The following is an 18177-nucleotide window of genomic DNA, read 5'->3' as shown; positions in this document are numbered from 1 at the left end:
CTCCAGGAACTAATATTCTGGACTTTGTAACCAACCTACAAAACACCCTCCGAACCTCTTTAGCCCTTGCTAAAGAAAACTTACAGGATGCTCAAAAAGAGCAAAAAGCCTGGTATGATAAACATGCCAGAGAGCGTTCCTTCAAAGTAGGGGACCAGGTCATGGTCTTAAAGGCGCTCCAGGCCCATAAAATGGAAGCATCGTGGGAAGGGCCATTCATGGTCCAGGAGCGCCTGGGAGCTGTTAATTATCTCATAGCATTCCCCACCTCCAACCGAAAGCCTAAGGTGTACCATATTAATTCTCTAAAGCCCTTTTATTCCAGAGAATTAAAGGTTTGTCAGTTTACAGCCCAGGGAGGAGACAATGCTGAGTGGCCCGAAGGTGTCTACTACGAAGGTAAATGTGCTGGTGGTGTGGAAGAGGTGAACCTCTCCATGACCCTTGGGTGTATGCAGCGACAGCAGATCCAGGAGCTGTGCACTAGCTACGCGCCAACGTTCTCAGCCACCCCAGGACTGACTGAACGGGCATACCACTCCATTGACACAGGTAATGCTCACCCAATTAGGGTCCACCCTTACCGGGTGTCTCCTCAAGCTAAAACTGCTATAGAACGGGAGATCCAGGATATGTTACAGATGGGTGTAATCCGCCCCTCTGAAAGTGCATGGGCATCTCCAGTGGTTCTAGTTCCCAAACCAGATGGGGAAATACGTTTTTGCGTGGACTACCGTAAGCTAAATGCTGTAACTCGCCCAGACAACTATCCAATGCCACGCACAGATGAACTATTAGAGAAACTGGGACGGGCCCAGTTCATCTCTACCTTGGACTTAACCAAGGGGTACTGGCAGGTACCGCTAGCTGAATCTGCCAAGGAAAGGTCAGCCTTCATCACGCATCTCGGGCTGTATGAATTTAATGTACTCCCTTTCGGGCTGCGAAATGCACCCGCCACTTTCCAAAGACTTGTAGATGGTCTCCTAGCGGGATTAGGAGAATATGCAGTCGCCTACCTTGATGATGTGGCCATATTTTCGGATTCCTGGGCAGACCACCTGGAACATCTACACAAAGTCCTTGAGCGCATAAGGGAGGCAGGACTAACTGTTAAGGCTAAGAAGTGTCAAATAGGCCTAAACAGAGTGACTTACCTTGGACACCAGGTGGGTCAAGGAACTATCAGCCCCCTACAGGCCAAAGTGGATGCTATCCAAAAGTGGCCTGTCCCAAAGTCAAAGAAACAGGTTCAATCCTTCTTAGGCTTGGCCGGTTATTACAGACGATTTGTACCGCACTACAGCCAAATCGCTGCCCCACTGACAGACCTAACCAAAAAGAAACAGCCAAATGCTGTTCAGTGGACCGGAAAGTGTCAGAAGGCCTTTAACAAGCTTAAAGCGACACTCATGTCTGACCCTGTACTAAGGGCCCCAGACTTTGACAAACCGTTCCTAGTAACCACAGATGCGTCCGAGCGTGGTGTGGGAGCAGTTTTAATGCAGAAAGGACCTGATCAAGAATTCCACCCTGTAGTGTTTCTCAGCAAAAAACTGTCTGAGAGGGAAAGCAACTGGTCAGTCACTGAAAAAGAATGTTATGCCATTGTCTACGCTCTGGAAAAGCTACGCCCATATGTTTGGGGACGGCGTTTCCACCTGCAAACCGACCATGCTGCACTGAAGTGGCTTCACACCGTCAAGGAAACTAACAGAAAACTTCTTCGGTGGAGTTTAGCTCTCCAAGATTTTGATTTCGACATCCAACACATCTCAGGAGCTTCTAACAAAGTGGCTGATGCACTCTCCCGTGAAAGTTTCCCAGAATCAACTGGTTAAAATCGTCCTTGAGATGTGGAAAATATTGTTAGTCTTTATGTACTTGGTAGTATATTTAGAGATGCATGTGTCTTATTAACTCTGTTTTTCCTAGAGCTCCAGGAAGAAATCCCAGCCAGTGTTTCACCCTAGCTGAGATTTGGGGGGCGTGTCATAAATATAAAGGGAAGGGTAAACCCCTTTGAAATCCCTCCTGGCCAGGGGAAAGCTCCTCTCACCTGTAAAGGGTTAAGAAGCTAAGGGTAACCTCGCTGGCACCTGACCAAAATGACCAATGAGGAGACAAGATACTTTCAAAAGCTGGGAGGAGGGAGAGAAACAAAGGGTCTGTGTCTGTCTGTATGCTGGTTTCTGCCAGGGATAGACCAGGAATGGAGTCTTAGAACTTTAGTAAGTAATCTAGCTAGGTATGTGTTAGATTATGATTTCTTTAAATGGCTGAGAAAAGAATTGTGCTGAATAGAATAACTATTTCTGTCTGTGTATCTTTTTTGTAACTTAAGGTTTTGCCTAGAGGGGTTCTCTATGTTTTTGAATCTAATTACCCTGTAAGATATCTACCATCCTGATTTTACAGGGGGAATTTCTTTATTTCTATTTACTTCTATTTTTTATTAAAAGTCTTCTTGTAAAACACTGAATGCTTTTTCATTGTTCTCAGATCCAAGGGTTTGGGTCTGTGGTCACCTATGCAAATTGGTGAGGCTTTTTATCCAACATTTCCCCGGAAAGGGGGGGTGCAAGTGTTGGGAGGATTGTTCATTGTTCTTAAGATCCAAGGGTCTGGATCTGTAGTCACCTAAGCAAATTGGTGAGGCTTTTTACCAAACCTTGTCCAGGAAGTGGGGTGCAAGGTTTTGGGAAGTATTTTGGGGGGAAGGACGCGTCCAAACAGCTCTTCCCCAGTAACCAGTATCAGTTTGGTGGTGGTAGCGGCCAGTCCAAGGATAACGGGTGTAATATTTTGTACCTTGGGGAAGTTTTGACCTAAGCTGGTAAAGATAAGCTTAGGAGGTTTTTCATGCAGGTCCCCACATCTGTACCCTAGAGTTCAGAGTGGGGGAGGAACCTTGACAACTGTATCATAAGCCGTAGGGATGCAGTAATCCATGTGGATGCTAACACAGCATTCTGTTCATTCCCCCATGAATCTTGGGTGCTGATAGCTACAAACTTTACCTGTAGGAGGAACTCCAGATAGGTAGTCACATTTTGGGGAAAGGCATATTTTCCAGACCCTCCTCTATAGGGCACCAGCCCACTCCACTTGTTAACGTGTTGCTCGCTCACCGTAAGCTTGAAAACCTCTGTGGAATACATGGCTGGCTTGCCACTGGTAGCATGGAATAGAATGGCCCTTTGCCATTCAGGGAACTCCAGGATTCTTATGTCCTCCAGAATATGGAATGCCTGAAAGGACTGAGAAACCTTAGCTAGTAAACCGTGACACACACACCCCCGCCCCCAGGGTATCATGGTCTGCACTTCACAAATGCTACACTTTTAAAATTTCACCTTACCGTTGTGTGTACATTCTTTGCACTCTGCTTAACTCAGTTATGTCCATGGAGTTTCTGGGAATCAAATCACTTCTCTAAGAATATAATGAAGCTGGGTTTTACAAAGCATCAATTTTTGGCCTTGAGATTCCACAGGCACTTTTCTCTGAGGATACAGTGAACCTTTTTTGAAGTACTGCTACAATAATGTGCTGTTTGATGGTGGCTTTCACTCCCTTCCACCTGTGCAGGCCCTTCCACCTCTGCAGCTTAACCACACTCCAACCGAAGCCTGAGATTTCTAACAGTCAAAGAGAAAGCATTTCTGCGATGAACTTAAGGTGGACATCCTGGACAGGGCCAACAAGCAGGTACAGTACCAAAGGGAAAAGAATTCATGGCAAGTTGAAAGGCACAGACAGGCTACAGAGTGCAAGGAGAGAATTGAAGCAGGTCAGTTGAGAGTTGCAGCACAGTTTCGGGAGCAGGAACATTGCTTGAGGGAGGAAGACAGAGCATGGCGGAAAGACCTCTTTGAGAGGCTCTAAGGGCTAATGGCCACAAGAGTTCAGGCTTCTGCTCCACCTGTACCACATCCTGAGCCCTCTCCATGGTACCATGTCATGCAGACTAGGAACACATTGGACAATACAAAAGTTGGGTGGCCCATGCAACCAAGACTGAACACTAGTAGCTGGACAGGTCAAATACACCCCCAGCAGTCCTCCACCCCCAGGCATCGTCACCAAGTTTACACTAAATGTGCTAGAAAGGGAGGCCCAGGGACATGCAAAAGTAGGGAATTTATTTGTTTGCACTGGCTTCACTGTTGAAAGTTTGTGTTATGCACTTTATTTTATTATGGATTTTGGTGTTGGTTTATTACTGGTGTTTTGGTGTTCTAATGGCAGCTGGCCTGGCTGACAATGCTTTAATATTGTTTGGTAGGTTTTTTTGTAATAGACATGTTCACAAATAAAGGCTTTTATTTTATTATAAAATTTATTGCCATCATTCCATCACATCATATAATATGTATTTCAAAGAATGAAGACATGATAAGGCACAACTAGGAAGTTTTATCCAAATACAAGTTCTTCATACATCAATTCAGATCAGTTCATAATGAAAATCCACATTTCAAGTCACACAAACCACTGTCTCCACCCCACTGGATAAGCAGTTATCTCATCCACAATTAACCATTTGTGACAATCACACACACTCCATTTGTAGCAGTACTTCATTTATTATAAAAATTACTGTACAAATACACCCATAAAACGTACCATCCTCTACTGGTCCAGGCAAGTCCATAACACACGTGCTCAAAGTATCCATGATTTCTGTTGCCCATGTGTATCCTGCTCCAGCTGTGATAAGTGTACCTTCTGGCTGAGTGTACCGGTTCAGCAATCCATTACTGTCATACATCCATTCAGTGCCCAATGGCTCATCCTTTGGATTCACAAAGATTGTGAAGCACACAGGAAGCTACAATAATGCAGACTGCACTGATTACACTGGTGTACAAACAGTTCTGTAAACAGCACCAGTGGAATTTCAATCCACCAAATGCTCACTCATTCTACACCTACTAAGGGTGTAATTAAACCTTCTTTTACAGGGCCTCTGTGAGGAGGATACAGTTTCATAAGCCTAAGCAAGGTGGTTTCCTCTAGAACAACAGTGGGGACAGTTACTCCATTTGACAATATCATGTGGTCAGAACAGTGTCCATGAAGTTAGACTCCCAATCAGCGGAAAACCCTGGCATCATGCACTTTTTCAGTGCAGGCCATGTTGGCATCCATATATCAGACTCTGTAGTTCACAAGGGCCTGCATTACGATGTAGTACCCTCTGCGATTTATGTGCTCCTTGAGGAAGGCAAACTATGGGCATGAGTCCCATTGATGGCCCTGAGTCCCATTGATGGCCCTGGCACAATCTGGATACCTCATTCTCTCAAAAGCAGCATTTACTTCAGCGATATTGTTTATATCCACCAACTTGGGGTAAGTCACACGCCTGACTGCGTCAGAAACTTCCACCATGACTTGTACCCATGCTTGACTTTTCAACACCAAACTAGTTAGCAACAGACATGTAGCAGTCTCGGGTAGCCAGCTTCCAGATGGTTATAGCAAACTACTTCTAGACTGACATGGCTGCCCCCCGTCTGTGTCGTTATGCTGGAGGGTTGGGGCAAGCTGCTCACAAAACTCCACAAATGTAGCTTTCTTCATGTGAAAATTCTGGAGCCACTGCTGGTCATCCCAGAGTGATGAAGTGATCCACCAGTCTGTGCTTGTGGTCCTGCTCCAAAAGTGCCGGTCTATGGAAGGGGCATCAGCGGTTATACTGAGAGTTGTGAACAGCATCAGCCAGTTCAAGTCTTCTATATCTGTATCATCCTCCTCCTCCGACAGGTGCCTGAGGTAGGTCAGAAAATACTGCTAAAATGTCCACCAGCATCTCATGGATACTCTGCCAGTTTCCTGAAACAGGAGTGTAAGCCCAAGCAAGACAAGGTCTTCAAATAGTGACTCCTTCATGTTGCTGGCTCCAGTTACCAGGAGTGTGCAGACTCAAAAGATGGCTCAGCAGGATGTGTTGGTAGGCTGCAATGACATCTTGTAAAGAGCCAGGGGATGGACAGTCAACTTTACTAAAGTGTACCACAAACAAAGGGCTAGGGCAGCTACAGATGGGGAGGGTGCTAGGAAGCATGGGATAGGCTTGTTTGACTTGGGTCTGCATAGTGTCGTGCTGACACGTGAATATGGGTGTAAAACTTAAGTCCAGAAATTCTAAATCCAGGGTTAATATTCAGCGTGGACGCTCAAGCCTCAGTTTACAAACACTGAGCCTGAGGGCTCAAGTCCCACAGACCCCTGGGCTTACCTTGCAGTGTAGACATACCCAAAGGGCCAGAGGGCAGTCCATGCTCCATGGCTCATTCAGTCTTTGGTGTCTCTGTTGAGCGTGCAAGCAATTAGTGCTGATTATGGTAGTGGTTTTGTGATGTGTACACTTGTATGCTAGGAGCTGAACAGAACCCATAAAAATCTTTCCCCATGGACCATTGAAAATTCATCAGATGCTTATAAGTTTTGGTTACTAGTGTCCTGGGCTAGACTGAAATCAGTGCTCTAGAGTGAAAGATTCCATGTCCCATTATTTTTATGAAATATTCTACAATATATTTGCTAGCACGTTAAGAAATAATGTAAATTAGAACACTTGTCAAAATAAATGAACAAAACACATTGTCATGAGGCACCTTGGATGCCTTTTTTTACTGTATTTACTGGATATTTTGCAAAATTTATGAGTTTATCATAGGTGTCTCCATCATTAGTGTGAATTAGCAATGTTCTACACTAGGGGCCAGATTCTTTGCTCTGGGTGAACCATGCTTATTGCAAGACTGGAGGACGAGGAACCAAAGAGGGCAATGGAAACTTTAAGCATTTCTTTTTCTGTTTCCATAGCTGATTCCAGAAAAGGAGACAATTTACATCTTCCTTCCTTCCTACCTTTATTTGGCTCATGCCACTATTTTGTATTCAAAATATTTGTTCACAAAACACTTCGAAAGAAAATAACTGGATCATTACTTCTGCCCTTTTCCAATATGTTGGGTGATCTCAGAGAAGAAAGCCTATCTTTTGCATATCTGCTAACATGTGAAAGCTATAAATATGAATATTGGAGGGAAAATCAGTTGGGGCACACCTGTATTGAAATATCAAACACTCAGATATTTGAAGGTAGAGAACAAAACAAATATTGCTAAATAACTGGAACTGTCCCTCCTGAATAGGGGTAGTTGTGTGCTTTTAGGTCACTGTGACTGTTGGATATCTAGCACTAGGACATTTCATTTACAGATTGAACTGCTGTATTCCTATTGTTCCATTAGCACTGAAACTAACTCATATGAAGTATCCTTAAGAGGAATCTTTCAGGACACAGGAAAAATCAATGTGTAAACAAACAAATGAGCAATGAAAATGTTAACAGTAAATATTGTTACAAGTAGTGTACCATAAGCGAAGTGCCCACTGTAAGTACATCATATGCTAAGTTCTCTTTAAGCTGCGCAGCAGGCTATCAAGGGCTGCCCAGGCAGGGAGAGGTGCCTCTTCCTCGGCCCCAGCCTCGGAGCTGCCGCAGCTGGGAGAGAGAAGCCTCTCCCCTGGCTTCTATGGAGAGAGAGGGCTGGAGGGAGTCCTCGCTCCCTGCCGCAGCCCCAGGGCAGCCTACACCTCAAACCCCTCCTCCCCAGCCTCACCCCAGAGCCCTCACCCTCCCCCCACTGCACTCCAACCTTCTGCTCCAGCCCTTAGCCCCCTCCTGCACCCTGAACCCCTCACCCCCAGCTGGAGCACTCAACCCCCACACCCCAACCCTCTGCCCCAGCCCTGAACCCCCTCCCGCACACCAAACCCCTCATCCCCAGCCCCACTCCAGAGCCCACATTCCCAGCCAGAGCCCTCACCCCCCTGCATCCCAACCCTCTGCCCCAGCACTGAGCCCCCTCCCACACACCAAACCCCTCAGCCCCACTCTTGCCACACATCACCTCCACATTGGTGCACATAAAATTCATTCCGCACATGGATGTAAAAAATTAGAGGGAACACATATACTGGTCTTAAATCAACATAATCCTGTTTTTACCTTCATTTTGTATCTGTTTCCCTGCTGACACCAACACTTAGCCACGGCCTGTCTTTCTTAAATCTTTCTGAAACTCTCACTCATCAGACTGCACCACACAGCTCTCAATCTCTCCAGTCCCAGCTGTCAGGCATCCTCTCCACCCATTCCAGGCTCACAGGCTGCTGCTCTACTATTTCTGGATCCACCATCTGGTTTTTGGCAGCTGCAACAGACTGCATTTCCTAGCCCCGTTATGGCTGATCTCTTGGACTCCTACATCTAGTCTTTCAGACCCCAACAGAACCACATTCCCTAGCATCCAGATGTGACGGTTCATAAAGTTAACAGACAGAAAATTGAACAGGGACAGCCACTCGTTCAAGCCAACAGTATGATAACCATTCAGTTTGAAGTTAGGTGAACATTTTAACCCCTTCCATGTTTTCATTTATTCCTAATAATGGGCAATACTCTCCCCTCTGCCTCCACAAAAGGAAGATATCCAACCTGTTGGAAACCAGCCTGTGTTGTACAGTTGGGGAACAGTGGGTCCCCAGCACCTTTCCCTGGCACACTGAGGAAACTCCTCCGCTGCCTGCAGGTTATTGAGAGCAAATCAGAAGAAGGTGGCGTCAGAAATAATCTGTTCTCTACAACACATCCCCTTCAGACCCGGTGGATAGTTGAGCATGAACACGCGTGGACTCCCAGGGGCACTGGTCACCGGCGGCCAGGGGGAGAGCCCGGGCCCTTTGCCGTGACTTCTGAATTCCGACCTACGTTTGGTGACTGGGGCTCTGAAATAAGGACCCGTCTCGGGCCCAACGTTTATTACACACAGAGGCTCTGTGGATCTCGGGAGAGACACTGGATAACGGGGCGACCCGGGGAGAGGGAGGGGCAAGGAGCAGGACATGTCCCAGTAGAACAAAGAAGCGGGAAATTCCACAAACCGCATCTCACGGAGTTTCCTGACCCTGGCCGAGAGGAAAGCACGACCCATTGTTGAAGCGTTTGGCACCGGTGAGACACACACCTGGGCTGGCGTTACCACTCACCGAGACACCTGTGGGGCCGCCTGGCGGGAACCAGGCCTGCCTGCCGTGGGGAGCTGGCGAGGGGGCTGTAGCCTCTCACCGTAAGCGAAGCATCCCCTGCACCGGCTCCGAGTTAACGCTGCTTTGGGAGGGGGTGACGCCATTTATCTGTTGCCATGGCAACAACCAGCTCCCTCCGGGGGCAATGACGGTACCTGCTAACCATAGAGCACGCAGCGTACACCACCACAGGGGACAGAGCGGCCACGAGCATCCCTCCCCTTCCCTTCCCTTCCCTTCCGGTGCGGGAAACACGCCCGCCGCGGAAATCACTTTTGCGATTGGCTAATCTCGGTCACGTGGCACTTGTGTCCGGCATCTCTTCAGGATCGCGCTCCCTGTCTCGCGAGACTCCGCCGTGTGTCGCTCGGCTCTCTCGCGAGATCTCAGCGCGCCTATGTGTGTCGGGGTGAGCGGAAGTAGGGCCTCTTTTGCCGTGGCGGAGCCGAGGGGAGCGGCTCGGCGAGGATGAAGGTGAGGCGAGCGGCCGGGCAGGCGCCTCCATCTCGGCTGGCGATGGCCCCGGCGCTTGGGAGCGGGACTGCCTGCGGGAGGCGATGCCGCCGGGGCTGGGGAGTGCGGCCGCGGGGCGGATGGGGACGGATTGCCCGCAGCGTGGGGGCGGGCAGGGAACATGGCGGCGCTCCCGCCCCGCCCCCCCGCCAGTATCCCTATGCGCGCCGAGCTCCCCCCGAACCGGCGGGGCGAAGCACATCCCCTGGGGCCGTTTGAAGGGCGCTCCCTGGGGCAGCCCCCCGGTGCGGGTCGTCGGGCTGGTCCCGTCCGTACTGCGCCTCAGCGGCCTCCCCCACAAGGGCGAGGTGACCGGGGGGCCGCTCTGCGGGGCCTCTGTAGCCTCAGCTCGGGCTCGCTTCGGGCGTTTGGCAGTGCACGAGGCCTTGTCGAGCGTGCCTTGAGTGCCGGGGAGGGGGGTGTCATAGAATCATAGACTGTCAGGGTTGGAAGGGACCTCAGGAGGTCATCGAGTCCGACGCCCTGCTCAAAGCAGGGCCAATCCCCAATTTTTGCCCCAGATTCCTAAATGGTCCCCTCAAGGATTGAACTCACAACTGTGGGTTTAGCAGGCCAATGCTCAAACCACTGAGCTATCCCTGGCCCCAGAGCCTGCTGCCTTGGTTCTGCCCCGAGGAGCTTGCAGCATTTGAGCACATAGCTTTCAGGACATTAAGGTTTAACTCTGAAGCAGTTTGCTAACCAGTTAAAGGAGTGGACTGACTGAGGAACAGAAGTCAGTAAGTCTCTGAAGATTGAGGAGTGGGTGTGATTTTAACTATGTTTTAAACTAAGAATATTGAAACAAGCCACAAGGAATGTTGCAGTATCAATGGAAATAGTAAGTTGGTTTTCGGGGGGCGGGAAGTAATATGAGCCTCATGGGATGAGAGTTTAGCTCTAGAAAATATGTGGGTTTATTTTGTTCCTAGCTCAACATCTCTTTCCCAGCCACTGGCTGCCAGAAGCTCATTGAGGTGGATGATGAGCGCAAATTGCGGACCTTCTATGAGAAGCGGATGGCCACGGAAGTTGCTGCTGATTCTCTTGGTGAAGAGTGGAAGGTAAGAATTGGGCTAATCTACTGAAAACTTATTTTTGGCATATTAGAGGCAAAGTGAGGCATAAGAAATAAAACTGAGTAAATATTCAGTGTCTCACACTACTTGCATAGAGAGCATGGGGTAGGTAGAACCTCGTGTAATGATGCCTTGAAAACAAGTGTCTTAAAGTTATATTTAGTTTGAGTGACAATTTTTGTTTTTTGTAGTGAAGTTGTGTTTAGAGTATCTGTTTCACCGCTCTCTTCAGTGGCCTATTTGCTGTTCTTGGTCTTGCTCTCTTATAGCTTGGCTGTTAGAATGGAGGAATGAGGAAAACAGGCATTGCTAAGGAACATAATTAATGCTCTTTGCAGACCTGAAGTGTCTTGCTGTGCAATGAAACTGTAAAACATTAAGAAAAATGCTTTCCATTAAAAGTAAACCACTAAATCAGTATTTGGAGGATAGAATTTATACCCTAAATTGAGCTGTAGGAAAGGGCACTCTTCTAATTTAAGAATGGTATCATTAAATTTGATTGCACATACTCAGTTGCCCCCCTCCCCCAAAAAAAAGTGTGGGCAGCAATTCACTGTTAACACTGTCTACGCAACTTAAAGGACACACATTTCTAAAACTAAGGTTTTAGGTTTAATATCAAAGCTTTCATCTGCTTGCTAAAGATGGTGTTTTTAGAACAGTTTTTCCTGGTTTAAAGACATGGACAGATGTGAAACATCAGGGCTCTGTGCCTAGCTCTGCCACAGGCTGACCAACCTTGTGTAAGTCATTTAATCTCTTTACCTCAGTTCCCCATCTGTAAAACTGATAATTTTTCTGCCTTTGGCTTATCTTGTCCTATTAGAGTGTAAGCTCTCTAGGACTGAGGGTCTCCCACTATGTATATGAAGCCTAGCACAATGAGGTATTAATCACCCTTGGCCTCCAAGATGCTGCTGTAACACAAATGGCTAACAGGGAAAAGATTATGGAGAAAGTAAATGTCAAGCCCACAAAGTAACTAGAAAAATGAACCACATTTTCTGTAATTGCTTTAAGTAATGGTAATCAACCTGGGGTCTGACTGTCTAAGTGGTCCATGAAAGGCTATCATTACCATAGAACAGTGGTTTTCAATGTGTGGTTAGTCCATGGACCCCAGGGAGTCTGAAGACTGAGATTTCCAGAGGGGGGTCCACCCCTTCATTTGGAATTTAAGGGTCTGCAACTGAAAAGTTGAAAACCACTACTTTAAGTTATAGCAGTCTTAGGTGGTATAAAGTTTCAGAATACTGACTTAATTGCTTGAGCCAGCTGTGTCAAATCTATATTTTCCTGGCATAGACATACTAAAGTGTCATTCTGTAAACCGAGCATTGTGTTAAACTGTACCATGAAAATTGAACAAAAGTGTTTGGGATTTCAGACCATATTGTTTAGACCTCTGATTAACAAGTGTCAAACTGTGAAATCCGCCAGGAAATGAGGGGTCCACAGAGATAAGGACAGAGCTTTGTCACAATACCTACAGACATGAGTCAGTCTTGAGATTCAGATTCATAGCAGAGATGGTGAGCTTTGCAGATGCAAAGAGTTTTTTCAGAAATAGTTCATAGATTATACTCCAATGTTTATAATCAGCGTGGTCCAGTCAGAACTGGGATCTCAGTCCTTATGGCTTAGGCTTCCCCTGCATAAAACCTCAAGCAGATCTGAGATGACAGGATCAGGGCCCAAGGGTCTTTTATACAGTTTTCTAGCAGCCACTTGACCATACAGTCCTGGGTGAACAATAGGCTTTTGATGTAACCTTCTGTTTCCTAAACCTCACTGGTAATTATATGTATCAACATAAACTACTTAATGGATAAATTACCTTATCACAAACTTTAAAGAGACACACAGACAATGACATTATTTCACCCAAGATTAATCTAAATGTTAATATTCCCTTTTGATCTCTGAATTAATAGCTATAGTGATAGGGGCCTGGGGCATGTGACTTATAAGGAGAGGCTGAGGGAACAGGGCTTATTTAGTCTGCAGAAGAGAGGAGTGGGGGGTGGAATTTGATAGCCGCTTTCAACTACCTGAAGTGGGGGGGTCCAAAGAGGGTGGAGCTAGGCTGTTCTCAGTGGTGGCAGATGGCAGAACAAGGAGCAATGGTCTAAAGTTGCAGTGGGGGAGGTCTAGGTTGGATAATAGGAAACACTATTTCACTAGGAGGGTGGTGAAGCACTGGAATGGGTTACCTATAGAGGTTGTGGAATCGCCTTCCTTAGAGGTTTCTAAGGCCTGGCTCGACAAAGCCCTGGCTGGGATGATTTAGTTGGGGTTGGTCCTGCTTTGAGTGGGGGTTGGACTAGATGACCTCCTGAGGTCTCTTCCAACCCTGATATTCTATGATTCTAAATGTACTTTCAAGCTGCACTAAACAAAATTCAACTTAGTATGACTTTGGCTAAAATTTGCATGTAAACTAGACTTGTGCTCTCTATTGATATGGGGCTAAAATGATGCTAGGGTATTTTTAAAGCTTCCCCACACACACACACATTTGTTCTACAAATCCTACTAAATTGATGGGACCCATTGCTGTTTTGCCTATGGTTAGTGTTACTGTCGTTCAACAGTCTTAGCTGCAGTGTACTCAGAATACCTATTCCATAGCTCCTAAAGGCGATGCACTAGAAGAGACTTTGAAAGGCCACTAATTCAATGTGAGAGACCAGCAAGACTCTTTGAATAGTTTCTGCGGACATGTTTGTGTCCAGCACTGGCACTGAAACTGTACAGTACTTTGAATTAGATTTGTTGAAAGCAAGTCTGTGCGGCATGCTGCATGTAAATTGTCTGGAACACTTGTGGATGGAGGCTGTTTTACAAGGAGGCATAGGTACAAAGAACACAACCATGGAATTTATAAAAGACGGGTGTGCTGACTTTTCTTGTTTGATGGAAACAAATCCTTTTAAGGACAATTAAAGGAATATGATGTGCTGAGATGTCGTCATCTTAACAGGGATATGTTGTCCGCATCAGTGGTGGCAATGATAAACAAGGCTTCCCCATGAAACAAGGTGTTCTGACCCATGGACGTGTCCGCCTGCTGCTCAGTAAGGGCCACTCCTGCTATCGCCCTAGAAGAACTGGAGAAAGAAAACGCAAATCTGTCCGGGGTTGCATTGTTGATGCCAACTTAAGCGTCCTGAATTTGGTCATCGTAAAGAAAGGTGAGAATCTATCTTGAAAGAGCTTGAAACACTGGTGGACTCCTAAGAATTCTACTCGTCAGATCTGAAAATTATTTTTATACCTAAGATCACACAGCAAATTAGACTCTTGTCATTTTGTATTTGATGTGAAAGAAAGTAAGCTGTACTGTACATGGCTTAATATATAGGTGGAAGGGGTCCATTTAACCAACACAGTAGTTCAATATGCATTTGGTGATTAACAGATGGTCCATTTCTAAACTGAAATGTTTTTATTGCTACCAAGGATGATAGGATGAAGTAATCTTGTGAAACTTTATCACAATAATTGATAGCAAAGCTTGGGGGTCGACTTGAGACAAAGGCTAGTAGGCTCAAATGTTGCCCTATCTTTAATATCAATGTGAACTTTTTTAAATATGTAACTGTCAGGCTCAAACAAATGTGTGTTGGAATTTTGGCAAGTACACACAGTCTTAGGCTTTGTCTGCACTGGCACGTTTAACTTTTGTTGCTCAGGGGTGTGAACACATACCCCTGAGTGACAAGTTTTAATGATGAGAAAAGCATTGGTGTGGACAGTGCTTTGTCAGCAAGAGCCATGCTCCCCAGGGATAAGCTACCACCCCTTGCTGGAGGTGGTTTTATTTTTGTGCTGGGAGAGCTCTCTCCTGGCAAGAAAGAATGGCTACACAGCTCACCTTACAACAGTGTAGGTGCAGTAGCACAGCTGCGCCATTGTAAGATGCAGTGTAGACATAGCCTTAGTTCCAAGCAGCCCCAGCATTAAAATCTAGAAGGATAACTAATCTGACAACTTTCCCAAAGGTGAGAAGGATATTCCTGGACTGACAGATACCACTGTGCCTCGTCGACTTGGTCCCAAGAGGGCTAGCAGAATCCGCAAGCTGTTTAACCTCTCCAAAGAAGATGATGTGCGTCAGTATGTGGTGAGGAAACCCCTGAACAAGGAAGGTGAGACAGATTCTGCAACTTTGTGGGTTTGTTACTTACAACAGGCAGCCACACTTCTGCAGTGATTAGAAACCCTACTTTAAAAATCACACTATCTGAAAACATTCTACCAGCTAGATCTTGAGCTCACTGTCCATAAAAGCACTGACAAGAATCAGTAATTAGTATTGATAAGTTTTAGCTAGAGCACCCTTTCTTAGTCCCCACAAAGTCACTGGGGAGGTCACTGTTAAAAACCTGGTGGACTCTCTAGATGCATCTGTTGGTACCACTGGTTCACAATGTAATTTTTCAATCAATGAATTGAGGCTGAGGCTGAATCTGACATTTTAATCTTACTGTGGTTGGAAGTCCTCCCACAGAACATTTTTTAAACCCAAATAGATTCTTTGGCAATCTAAGTGCTGCAAAGTCAGACCCCCCTCAAATTTAGACTTTCCAATTGCTTCAGTAGCATCTTGGGCCACAAAACTAGCTTTGCTTAGAAGCAGTGCTGCTTAAGTGATGTGCTCTTTGTAATGAGAATGTATTTGTCACCTTGAATACTTCTCCCCAGAGCTTTTGCCTTTTGCATCCTGCTACTTTTGCACCATATTGAAGGTGACCTGAGAAAATAGTTCAATGTTTCATTGAACAAGTCAAAGAGACAGTCAACCTAAAGATCATTTATCTGAAATTAGCTATTCACACAACACCTGCAGTTATGATAACCAGAATTGTTGGTTTACTTTGTATTTTACAGCACTTTGTAATCTATTTCAGTCGCACACAAGACTTTTTAAATGGAAGATGTGGCTATTCATGAAAATTGGCAGGTCTTGAGTTTGATATACTTAAAACAGCTTGATTTCTTTTTAATTGACTAAACTTTAGGCCTCTCTAGATCTATATACAACAGATCAGACTGTCATGCTAAAAGAGTAGCTTGATTAAGATATACACTAGTTAGGGGAGGGCTTTCAAAAGCAACAAGGGATTTTGAACATAATCCTAATTGACTTTTGGGTGATTTGTGCTCAATCATTTAAATGTTTGAGACTTCCCCTCTAGTTAAACGGGAGGGAAGAATAGCTGTACTGTTCAGATGCTTTGTGTTTTGAAAAATCTGCTGCAAACAAATGCAACAACTATTGAAAGCATCAAAACTACTATTGACATATTAAAACGAATCAAAGACCTGAGTTTGCAAAATAAGACAGGAAAACACATTGCAGAGGAACTTGGTTCTTTGTTTGTACTATTGAACACTTCTGTTTGATTTCCATAAACACTAAATATAAGCTTTTCTACAAGTAAATTCATTTGCTTCCTAGGCAAGAAACCCAGGACCAAGGCTCCTAAGATCCAACGATTGGTGACTCCCCGAGTTCTGCAACATAAGCGCAGACGTATTGCTCTAAAGAAGCAACGAACTCAGAAGAACAAGGAGGAAGCAGCAGAATATGCTAAGCTTTTGGCCAAGAGAATGAAGGTATGTTTACTCCTTTTGAAGACAGCTATGGAGGTAGCTCTCTAGCACCACAGCAGTCAGTCTGTTACAGGACAAAATCTGACTCCTACACTGACTAGTAAAGACTTCTGTGCTGCGCCTTTCAGGAGTTCACAAGCAGATAGCAGCCTGGCTAGCTCTAATGATAGACTGGCTATTCAGCACAACTTGTTACAGTGCTCAAGCTTTCTTTAACCATTTTAGGAGTAATGAGACCTCTTGTCCACATTACATGCATAAGCTGCATGTAAATGCTGTTCTAGTTAAACCATTTTCTAATGTAGTTTGACAGTTTGGATTGGATGTTCTGGTACAACAGGTTTTTAGCAATCACATTGTAGGCTGGGGACCCTATGTAAAATACTGGCCCTTGAACATAATTTTGTCTTAACTAGCAATGTTAAACTGACTTAACTGGAACAGTGTTTTAAACTCACTTCCCGAACTCTTAAGGCCCAGTACAGGTAGGGTTGGAGAGTTGAAATCAAGTACCCCACCTGTGAAGGGTAAGGATTATTGATTGAATTCCTTAGCTCCAAAGTTGACTAACTGGGATAATATACATTGAAAATACAGATCTTAGAAAATATATTGTTCAAGTAAATCACCATGGTAGTGTGGGTGTAAATTGCTGTGCTGAATAGTAGAAATAATGGAGCTGTTTCCATATAGCTGCCAAGAAAGTGGCATCTAGAATTCGGATGTGGGAGGGGAAAATACTGGAGTACTGAACAAGAGTTTGAAGGTTTAAAAGGGGTTCTTGCTTTCCAGTTGGACACAGATTGTGCTTTAGATGTCATGAGCAAGAGTGTGTGTTTCTTCATCTTTACAGAAATACATCTTATTCAATTATAACAGTATTGTGCATTACTCACTGGGTGCTGCTTTTCTTTTTAAAGGAGGCCAAGGAAAAACGCCAGGAGCAGATAGCCAAGAGAAGACGACTGTCTTCATTGAGGGCCTCTACATCTAAATCTGAGTCAAGCCAAAAGTAAAAGATGTAAATGATTAAGAAAATAAATCTTTTATGGTGAAATTGAATTTTTCAGTGTGTTTAGTAAAAATGTTGGTAGTGATGCTCTGCTCTTAGACTTACTCTATTTTGCCACTGTTAAATAGGGAAAGTAACGTAACTCCCATCAAAAAGGTAGTTCTTTCAGAGAAGGTTCTTCATGCAGTCACATCTAGGGTAGTTAAATTAGTAATACCAATCTTTGTAAGTATTAGATTGAATAAACTCACTTTCTAGTCAATACTGCTAGCATTATTTCCTCTTTACCTTGAATGGGTTTTTACATAATTTTTCCCAAAATCTGATGTAGAAGCTTTCTATAACAATTTGCATTACAGGCTTATTTCTCTCTATCCATGGTCTCTTCTCCTACTTAGCAAAAAGGCAAAATAAACATGCACACAAGCATCTTCTCAAAGGACAGATTTAGGCCAGATGGTTTGACCTGTTTAACATAGGCAGTAGAGGAGTGGTTTTCAACCTGTGAGCCACTTGCTGCCCAGTCAGAGCACAGCTATGGCCCCTGTGATATTCTCAGGGCCATAACTAGGGAGGGGCACCTGCCCTAGGTAGTCAGCAGGAGGGTGCAAAAATGGAGTGGTTCAGGATCAGGCCTAGAAACATTGGCAGGAGGCCAGGGTGCTTAGTGCTGTGCCCACCCACACCCACCCACCCCCCAAGCAGGTCCAGTGACCCTGGCTGGAGCAGGCTGCACTGAGGTAGGAGGAGGGGGGTGGGGATGCAGGGAGGGTGGTATAGCTAGTGCATGGGGGATGCTAGATGGGGAGGCTGGGGGCAGTTCTTATTTGAATGTCCAACAAA

At 45.3% G+C, this 18177-nt stretch overlaps 2 protein-coding genes across 2 annotated transcripts in view; one reads left to right on the top strand and one right to left on the bottom strand.

Moving 5' to 3' along the window:
* ACER2 (alkaline ceramidase 2) overlaps nucleotides 1-9296 on the bottom strand; it is a 53909-nt gene extending 44613 nt beyond the window's left edge. Inside the window, exon 1 of the mRNA XM_084628887.1 lies at nucleotides 9070-9296. The gene's annotated coding sequence lies outside the window, so the exon portion shown is untranslated. The remainder of the gene's footprint in view (nucleotides 1-9069) is intronic.
* A 138-nt stretch (nucleotides 9297-9434) lies between these two features.
* On the top strand, nucleotides 9435-17384 carry RPS6 (ribosomal protein S6). The gene is made up of 6 exons (XM_084628888.1): nucleotides 9435-9582; nucleotides 10554-10685; nucleotides 13687-13897; nucleotides 14708-14854; nucleotides 16168-16325; nucleotides 17243-17384. The coding sequence occupies exons 1-6, from the start codon at nucleotides 9577-9579 to the stop codon at nucleotides 17336-17338; spliced, it is 750 nt and encodes a 249-aa protein (XP_084485014.1). The 5' UTR covers nucleotides 9435-9576; the 3' UTR covers nucleotides 17339-17384.
* Nucleotides 17385-18177: the final 793 nt, after the last annotated feature.

This window comes from Lepidochelys olivacea (assembly GCF_965140295.1).
Source record: "Lepidochelys olivacea isolate rLepOli2 genome assembly, chromosome: 5".
Classification (NCBI taxonomy): domain Eukaryota; kingdom Metazoa; phylum Chordata; order Testudines; family Cheloniidae; genus Lepidochelys; species Lepidochelys olivacea.
The sequence above is the reverse complement of the archived record's forward strand: the minus strand, read 5'-3'. Positions and strand labels throughout refer to the sequence as shown.

Bases quoted from the DNA above. Each gene is read 5' to 3' on its own strand.
- RPS6 (XM_084628888.1), top strand. The intron at 10,686-13,686 runs GTAAGAATTGGG...TCATCTTAACAG, and splicing joins CTCTTGGTGAAGAGTGGAAG to GGATATGTTGTCCGCATCAG. The intron at 13,898-14,707 runs GTGAGAATCTAT...ACTTTCCCAAAG, and splicing joins TTTGGTCATCGTAAAGAAAG to GTGAGAAGGATATTCCTGGA.